Here is a 9,727-nt window from a genome sequence, read left to right on the forward strand (position 1 = left end):
TATATGAATTATTGAAGATACATTTGATTCTTTATAAATGAACTTGTAAATAAAAAATATTGACGATTACTATTTATCAGTTAACTTTCGCAATTATTGCAATTTGTTGCAATATCGTTTTCTTTCTTTCTGCAAGTTATCTTTAAATATAATTACTCACACAGACAATAAATATGAAAGTTCATAATATAAGTATTAAAATATTGATAAATAGTAGCACAGAAAAAGAAAGTAAATAAATCTGAGGTAAATAAATCTAGTGTTTGAAATAAAAGATTTTTATTATCTTGTTTTTTAAGAATTTTCCTTGCGAAATATTTTTATCTGTGTATTTTAATCTATTTACAAATATATCTTGCTTACATTAAATTAATAAGTATTCTTATAAGTTCTAATTTTCTTTGTTTTATTTGGAGAATAAGTTATAAATTGCCGAGAAAAATGCATCTTTTATTTCTATGTGCATTACAAGAGAAGAAGAATCCGGTATTTCTAAACATTGAAGATTACAGATTTTATTCAAAACTAGTGATTATCAATTAACGAGTATTGCACTCGAATTTTTTAATAAATACATATTTATTCTTATTATATTCTCTTTTTATACGCCTTTCTAAGGCATGAACACATTTTTATTATAGAAATTTTAATATATTTTAGAATAGCTATAGTATATTTATCTTATTTTATACGACTAATTGTTGTCACAGCAATAAATTTATATTACTACTCTGACACAGTAATTCTCATAGTTAGACTTTTAAGTACATTATTCATCAACAAGTAATTATTTTGTAAATTGTAAATCCACATTTCGCAAATTCTTACTATTTTCAATGATAACTTAATTGATACTTTTCTCGTTTTATTATAATTATAATTAAACAGTTTTTAAGAGCAGGGAGAGAAGAGCGTACTTACTAAATAAAAATAGCTAATTCGAAATACACTTAATTGTAGGTATATCAATTTCCATACGTAATTGAGCAATGTAATTTGCTAGATCAATAAAATTTAAATATTGATACATAGGATTGGCAGTTACTTGTAACGCCGTTACTTTGTTGATCATTACCTTATATCAATAGATCTAATAATAATTTGATAATAACATTGAATTTTTTATGACGGTAATGATAACATCAGAATAAGAAAAATCAATCGTTATAACGAAAAGTCATTCGTTATTGAAAAAAATAACTCCTTTTTCCATTAATTTGTAATCCGTTATTTTTTTATTTGCGTTACTTGTAACGTTGCTCATTACTTATTACTTTTTTTTAGTAAATAACGCGTAATGATGACAAATTATTTTTCAAAGTGACTTTTAAAATCTTAGCTTTTAGTTAGTTAGTATTATCCTCATAAAAAATTGTAACATCGTCATCAAATTATTTACTATAGAAAGTAATGCTAAAGTAACTGATAAATAACCACGTTTACCAATCTTGTTGATACACTTTTAGCAAATATATGTGCGTGCGTGCGTGCGGGTATGTGTATAGAATACTATCTTATTGAGCTGAGTAGCAATATGAAAAGTATGGAAATGAATTGGATATTTTGAAATAAGATTGCGACGGTCTCTGATAAATATAAATTCGATGTTTGTAGCTATGAAAGAGTGGGATGATCCGAAATCGACGTGTCTTCCGTGTCTTCTTCAAATTCATTATCGCTGTTTAAGGACAGATGCTCTCTTAAAACTAAAGAGCGCATTTGTTCTAGGACTTGATGCAAGGAATCCGACCTCTGATCTACTCTATCGTTTAGAGGTGTAGCGTCACCACTTGCTGTTCCACCTGCAGGTGTCTGTGGCGTATTACTAGGTGGTATAGGAGTATTTGTGCCGTCTCCTGTACCTGTAAATATAATATTCGACCAAAGATATGCTTATAAATAATTTTGAGAGCTTTTTAGCAAGAGACGCAGATGACATAGTATAACATAATGAAAATTAGAGATCTTATAAGAATCTAGTCAGAATTTGAGCGATTTTGTTAAAATCTTACAAGATAAAAAAGTACATATATTGTCTCACTTTAAATTATATTGTTTCATTCTGCAATCATTAAAATTATAGAGTAAGGCATTAGTTAGGGTAAAAGTATATAGAGGGAAATGGTATATATATCTTTCTCACAGAATTTTGAAAAAATCGCTCGTGGTCAAACTTCGTTATAAGATCTTTGCATTGAATTATTTCATCTTTATTTAATATGACAAATAAAAGATGTAATGATTCATTGTATGAAGCATCAGATTAGAAATTGAGATCGAGATTGGAATTTGAAAATTAAAGCAACGTTCACTCGATATTGATTTTCTTTCTTCTCATAAATTCCAATCTAATCTCAATCTCTAATTTGATACGGGCTTTGCAATGTGTCATCTGAGTTTCTTAATGGAAAATATTATTTCAATCTTACCCATACTATCACTTGCAGGACTAGCTGGTCGTTCTGCACCTCTTATTTCTCTGACAATCTCTTCATCCTGTACGTTGAGCCGTAATCCAGCAACTCCTTTTCTTGGAACATTATATAGATCTCTTTTGATTCTCCTTCGTCTAGAAGGATCATTTCTACGTAACTGGAGCATCGAACCAAAGTCGGCAATGTAAAGAAATCCTGCAATCAACAACTCGCAGGTCCTTTTACCCTGTTTATATGCCGTTTCTAATTCGATACTTGTACGCTGATCATATTGCCACCAACCTGTAAAAATTTACTTAAAGCCATTTGTTCCATGTTACAATAAGAAAGAGAATAACCAGATCATGCGTCATTAAAAGTAAATTAACAGACATGTAAAAAACTGCAGTTGGGAAAATATAAAAAGAAACATATTTTTAGTAGAATATGATTTTATTGAAAAAAAAAAATATATGTATATTTCTTTTATGTTAAGCGTCTTAGTTATATATTATTATTAGCATTAACTTTTTTAATTGTTAATATACTTCATATACTAGCAAATATAATTCTTGCGCACACATTCCATTTTTATTTCTAATATTGTTTTTACTTATGCAATGCTTCATTGAATGGGCGTACACAGAATTTCAGTCGAGGGAGAGGGCAGACAAAAATTTCACACAAAATTTATTAAAATATACCTTCTTCCAGCTTCTTTCTTTTCGCGAGCTAGCTTCAGTAAAGCTATTAAAGAATCCAAGAAAGAATTATCAGTGTTTTCTTTTTATGACGAATTCGATTGGACACTAGTGCGCAGTAGTGCATATTAAAGCCATTGTACACCGATTTGATTTGTAATAGGAAATGCAAATATTTCGAATTATAAAATACATATTTTATTTAATGGCACAATAAAGTGTCGAATATTTCACGATTTAACCGGTTTTTATATTTATTTATAAACATATCTTTACTTGTGTACGACAGTTTTAATGTGCACCAGTGTGCATTGAGTGCGTCAAATCGAATTTGTTATTTTTTATTAAATCTAAATGTATAAAATCAATCATATTAAAGAATTTTACAACAGCAAAGTTGTTGCATTTTCGACTGAACGCAACTAATAATTTTTATAATTTATTTCTTCTTGCCAAAATTTAGGGGAGCAAGCGCCCCCTCCCCCCCTACGTACGCCCATGCTTTATCGTGTATAATATAAAATATAATTTTAATACAATATTGTGTATATAAACATAGTTCAATATTAATAATTGCTGTAAAATAAGGGCTTAAAATTGGATCTTCACGAGCAAATAAACTATTTTATATAAGTGTTATCGTACACCCGAGACACCCTTGCACGGAGCATCTTTTCTATCACGTTTGATATTACGTTTATAACGTGGGTTGTATTTTCTATATTGACATTTGTTTACAAAGTCAATTACGTAAAGCATGCCACAGATCAAAAGTTCGCATTGCGCGTCCCCTAGTTTGTAAATAGTCTCCAGATCATTGCTTGTCCTCGGATCATATTTCCACCAACCTAAGAAGGGGTAGTATATCAAATTTTGTGCGCCCTTGTATAAATGCTTTAAAAGAATTTGCAAACTAGAGAAATTTAAACAAAATGTAATAATAAATGAGATATTTATAAGAATTTCCCATCAAAAGACAACACAATTGCAGATTTTAAATGCTGATCAATTTCAATTTAGTGTAATCTTTAATTAAATTAATATTTTACCATTTCGGCCTTCGTAAAACCATTGGTATTCTTCCTCGGGATGTTCCAATTCCTTCTGAGGCTCCTCCACTTCCACTAACTGAGGTCTCTCAAGAAAATCTGGTGGGATCTCTTGACGACACATTGGGCATCGTTTGCTCTGATTAGCAACACCCTTCACACATAAATAGCAGTATATATGACTGCAAGGTAATCGTGCTGGATGAATGCAAGGTTGCAGGCACACTGCACATTCTGGTACGACAGTAGGACCTACCAAGCAACACATAGATCAATATGTATGTAAAATGTAAAAATAAGATTAAAATATTAAAATTTTTTATTAATTTTTTATTAATTTCTTATTAATTAACAAAAGATTGCAGTTATTATATATTTTCAGTAAGAAATTAATGATAGTTTATCATAAGCTGTGTTTTATTTGCTGTTTACAGTGCTCCAGGAATTATTTTATCTTTATTGTTTATTAACTTTTAAATAACAAAGATAAAAACAAGGACAAACAGCGGTTCTGTGAGTACCAAATGGAATGTACCTACAGTGAATCATTTCATCTTTATTTAACATTGGTAAACAATAAGGATGTAAGTCTGTTTTTATAGCTGAACTAATGTATACTTTTTATACTTAAAATAAAATAGATACATAATTTAAATTTGGTAAAAAAAAAGATTCTAATGCAGTCTACTGCAGCAATAAAACAAATCTATTGTGTTAAACTATATCACCTATGTCTTTTGCTAGAATCCATAAAGTGTAAAAAAATATAAGGCTGATGTTCATGGGTCAATATATATCCATAGTCAATTCTTATATTTAAAATTGTCTTAAGTACAATCTTAAGATATCGAAGATCTCACAAACCAATCAGAGGGCTATATTAGCATCTTAGAAACTATTTAATCTTAACATAAGAATCAACTGTAAATACTGGCTGTAATCTGTTATTATTTTAAGACCATCTTAAGTGATATATTAAGATGCTAATACAGTCTTCTTGGTTCATGACATCTTAAGTGTACTTGATGTAATTTGATTATAAATATTGACTAAAAACATGATTATATATATACTTTTTTTATATTCTAATAATATAATATATAACACTATTTTACATGAATGTTATGTGTTATATATAATGCGATTGCTATTATAATATATAAACAGTAGTATAGATCTTTTTATTTAAAACTACATAATGTATTATTACATAGCGTATCATGGAATATAGTTTTCGGATGATAATGCAATGATTCATGTTAGTATAATGACAAGTACGTACCTTCCTTTTCCTCGGAATCCTTGTCCTTTTCTTTAATACCGCCAGATTTCTCCGGCACGTCGAGTTTCGCTTGTGCCATGACAGAGAAGATCATACAATTTGACCCGATAGGGTCAGAGCTTCATCGATATAATCAATTCCTTGTCTAGTTTGTAAACAGCAGCACGCGTCTTATCAATACTCGCGAAGGTCAGCCATGTTGCTTATTATTATGACGTTCCCCGGGGCTCTCAACTGTTCTCAACCTCGTGATGTGACTCGCGCGTAGTCTGAAGTTATCGCCGTTCCTGTCGTTCATGTAGGATTTGAAATGTGTGCTTCGAGATTGCGATTTTCGTGATCACGATGTTCAAGTCATGAAGATCGGTCGAACGCACATGTGAAGATCTGTTCGTGTAGTATAATTTTTTGACAAATAATTCCGTTGGCGATAATTTCATGCGCGATCTTATCTTTCAACGGTTCGGAAACTCGCGCAGTAAGCAAGCATTAGTATTTGTCAATTATCGACACTTATCATTTTCGAGCTCCGTGAGTGATACAATTCTTGCATGTAATTTCATTTTGAACGAATTTTATTCTTTTTGCTTTAATGCTGACAAAATTTTAAATTTAACAGCGAAATTACTTTGCATTTTTTCTGTTGTTGCAAATAAAAATGATATTCGGGTTTTTTTTTCAAGTTGACGGAAATATGAGCCAAGAAGGAACACAAAGGAAGGAAAATCAATTTCGATCATTTATAAATCTTTTCTTCGCAGCCATTCGATTGAATATGATATACTGAAGCAAAATGGTGGATGAAGTGATCGCAACACTGGTAAGTAAATTTATTAATTAGTGGAAAAGAGAGATAAAAGTTCTCTAGAAATTATTTATTCACATGACTGATTATTAAATACTGTGCTCTCCATTGCAGTGCACCTTCGATCTCTTGTGATGATAATAATGGTTTTTTATTCTGTTCTTACATTATATTGCGTTCATTTATAATTAAGCAGTTATAAACTTATAAATATAACGTGTTTATCATAACGCTGTACAGTGAATTGATTGAACCTTGACTAGGATGAGGAATGGGACTTAGGACAACTTTGATAAACTCTGATGAATAATTAATTGGATTATCAAACAGTATCCATTATATTTTATTAACATTTATGGATTTCTAATTAATCTCTTTAATTTGATCTTAATTATCTTTCTCCAATTCTTAGAACTAGAAAAAGATGAAAAAAGTAAGTTAAATTGGGGTTAAAGTTACTCTGATTCAAATATTTATTGATAGAATTAATTACAGATTAAGTTAATCACAGTTTGATCGAAATCGATTTCAGAATAATTTCAGCAATTTATAATGAAAGTAATAAATTTATCAATTTACTATTTTATTAGCATGGAAATTATTAATTTTTTAAAATTATTAATTTTTTACTATTAATATTTATTTATTATTATACGGAAAAAATTCCATGGTTCGGGAACAATGGATTATATAATTAGAAACTTTGCTTTAAAAGCAATTTTATCAGTTAATTATCAATAAAGTTAATATTTAATCGAAGAATTTGATCAAAGTCGTCTGCAGTTTGAAAGTTCGTCGTATTAATTTTTAACATGATAAAATTTTGGGGAATAAAAAAGAATGGGCTTCTTTTATATTTTGAGATTTTTTAAGAACGGAGAAACTTTTATCAGCTCACTTTACAACAATAATTAAAGAATTATTATCCTACGGATTTACAAGATATTTTTTACAAGTACCCTTATGAGATTGTATGGAACGATATACATCTTTGAGCACAACAGCTTTCTATTAGCTGCAAAAAGACCGTATCGAGTTTGTCACGATCACTAATTATTATATTGTTAAGCTCGTTATCACGTTTTCAAATCCTTATTAGCAACTATAACGTCTTGTCACAAATAAAATTCGCCGATCGCGATATTGGTCCAAGCGAATCTTTTCTGATGAAACTATTTAGCTTATAGCTTGGTGCGAGCTATTAACACGAGCCTTTCGAGAAACGGATAACTTTGTGATAATGAAAGATGAACTGAAAATGGAAAATATCAAATGTGTTAAGTGCATAAAATATTCTTTAACGTTAATTAAGTTAATTAATCATGAAATATTTATTTTTGTAGCAATTATTAAAGCAAACGATTATACAAAAGAGATAAAAATCTAAAAAAGATGTTTTTTCCAAATATATATAAATATCTTTCTGACATGTTTTAGATTTTCATGCTGTTTAGATTTTTTTTAATCTAACACGTTTTTTCTCCTTTTCTCTTTTAATCTATTTTGTTTAATAACGTGTGTATAACAAAAATAATGATATTTATGAATTTGGCACTCAACACGTTCGAGACTTTCCGATTTGATCGGGAAATACGATTCGTTGTTCCTGTGAATATTCACAATAGTCTTTTAAAGGAAAGTATAAATAATCCACGATCAATCTAATGATAACACTGATTCGATAGAGGATCTATTCCTGCGTGGTAACATCGGACCACCAAGATAACTCAGTGGATTGCCGAAAATTCGTTGGCCATCCGACAAGAAGATAAGAGATGTATTGAAAGTTATCGGCTTGTCTGGTGCTAAAATGAAATAATCTTCATAATTAACTCTACTCGATTAAATAGATTTTTCTCGAAATTACATATACATGTAATCCCCATAGTAAAAAAAATAAGTCATAATAATATCACAACAAAGTCATGATGACACCTATTATTATAAGGTGTATTCAGATCTAAAATACTGATTGGATGATCTAAAAGAATACATCAATAACAGCGAGCGCTCATTCAACTGTTGAGTCCGCTGAACACAGCTATTATAATAATAGGTGTTTAAATATGTCTTAGATTATTATGTGTAAAAATTATTAATAATCTATTTTAAACTTTATTATCATGTGTTGTTAGAATTTCTTAATTCAAAGGAGGAAATTTTTTTTATGTTACTGACCTAAGTAGTTCCCTTGCATCTTCGATTGTTTTCCAACGTCTCCGTCCGCAGGCGCCTAAACGATAAGTGAAAGTTGGTTTTAAAATACTCAATATCTCGCCATACAATGGCGAAATAATGAATTCATTCTATTTTCTTCAATCTTTCTGGTTAGTGCATGTACGTAGCAAACACGCTCAAACAACTTGAATGACTTGTCTCATAGAGCCTCAGAGGTTTCTGTAGCTCAAAGCGTGCATGCGATGAAGTGAATGTTTTTCACGTGCCACGAATAAACCTGTTTCATCAGGCAATTCGGGTTAATCGCTGTCTATGAACTCGTGCAGGTTGTAATAAAAGGCTTCATCGATGTCTTCGTGGAGTTTTCTTAAATCGATAATTAATTTAATTTGGGAATGGCGCCGGTTGTAATTTACATCAAGCATCGGCGTGCTCAGATTTTTTCGATTCAAACGCGCGAAAATAATTTTATTTGTTGCAATACAAAATGCGACGATTACATTTCTTCATGATAAAGCTGAATTTATATCAAATTATTTAAACAAGAGATTCTCTGGATTTTATTCGTTAGATTCTTTAAGAGAGATCATTCGGATTTTTAATAAATTCCTTCCAAGTAATAAAAAAATTAAATTATTATATCAGATCATCATGCACATGCTTATCTAATAGCGAGAGAAAAAGTAACTTGTTATATATAAAATGCGTTGTTTAGATGAATCGTATAAGTAACATGTAAAATACAATCTATCGAATCATTTGTTCATTCCCGGATTAGAAAATTTCATTGTGAGGAAAGGCGACGAATTTGCGAGAAGAAGCTTGGTGTAGGAGAGGCGTGACAGATGGTTATAGCGATGTAACAAACTCGAGTTAATGGAAAAAAATCGTATATTTTCTCTGTCATTTTTCGTCTGTATAACATGCTATAAAATGTATCGAGATTGACTCACGGATTGATGATTAAGAACTGCTAATTTCTTCAGAAGAATATAAATTTTCTTATTTCGAATGGAATGCATCGTAATGCACGTTTGTATCGAAAGAAAGATACATTCGAACACGCAAATACCTCTTTCATTCGCAAGTTATGATCTTATAAAGTTTATAATATAAATTGTTAATATAGCTAATAAGTATTTAAAAGAAAACGGCGTTTAGATAAAAGCATTTAAATAAAAATGCATAAATCGCCAAAAGTGGAAATCATAAAATGTAAAGTCCACTGATTAAAATTTCGAGATAATAAAACTTTTCGTATTAATTTCAGTGACAAAATATTATTTAATATATATAAC

At 29.9% G+C, this 9,727-nt stretch overlaps 3 protein-coding genes across 7 annotated transcripts in view; 1 reads left to right on the forward strand and 2 right to left on the reverse strand.

The window, feature by feature from the left end:
* Positions 1-1,480: 1,480 nt before the first annotated feature.
* On the reverse strand, positions 1,481-5,636 carry LOC108690513 (E3 ubiquitin-protein ligase RNF146). Its single transcript, XM_018197843.1, has 4 exons — positions 5,447-5,636; positions 4,165-4,416; positions 2,430-2,717; positions 1,481-1,862 (listed from the first exon to the last, which is right to left on the reverse strand). The coding sequence occupies exons 1-4, from the start codon at positions 5,538-5,540 to the stop codon at positions 1,615-1,617; spliced, it is 882 nt and encodes a 293-aa protein (XP_018053332.1). The 5' UTR covers positions 5,541-5,636; the 3' UTR covers positions 1,481-1,614.
* A 97-nt stretch (positions 5,637-5,733) lies between these two features.
* The window catches only part of LOC108690545, a 122,082-nt gene continuing 118,088 nt past the window's right edge, over positions 5,734-9,727 (forward strand). For 2 of the 4 annotated variants that reach the window (XM_018197896.1, XM_018197897.1), the window contains exons 1-2: positions 5,734-5,999; positions 6,130-6,266. The gene's annotated coding sequence lies outside the window, so the exon portion shown is untranslated. The remainder of the gene's footprint in view (positions 6,000-6,129; positions 6,267-9,727) is intronic. The other 2 variants (XM_018197894.1, XM_018197893.1) reach the window with 2 other exon arrangements.
* Positions 7,778-9,727, reverse strand: part of LOC108690544 — a 24,150-nt gene continuing 22,200 nt past the window's right edge. The window contains exons 28-29 of one of the 2 annotated variants that reach the window (XM_018197891.1): positions 8,430-8,484; positions 7,778-8,056 (exon numbers count right to left, since the gene is read on the reverse strand). In XM_018197891.1, coding sequence (XP_018053380.1) covers positions 7,908-8,056; positions 8,430-8,484 — 204 coding nt within the window. In that variant the 3' untranslated portion in view covers positions 7,778-7,907. The remainder of the gene's footprint in view (positions 8,057-8,429; positions 8,485-9,727) is intronic. The other variant, XR_001931897.1, reaches the window with a different exon arrangement.

Source organism: Atta colombica, unplaced genomic scaffold, assembly GCF_001594045.1.
Source record: "Atta colombica isolate Treedump-2 unplaced genomic scaffold, Acol1.0 scaffold33, whole genome shotgun sequence".
Classification (NCBI taxonomy): Eukaryota; Metazoa; Arthropoda; class Insecta; order Hymenoptera; family Formicidae; genus Atta; species Atta colombica.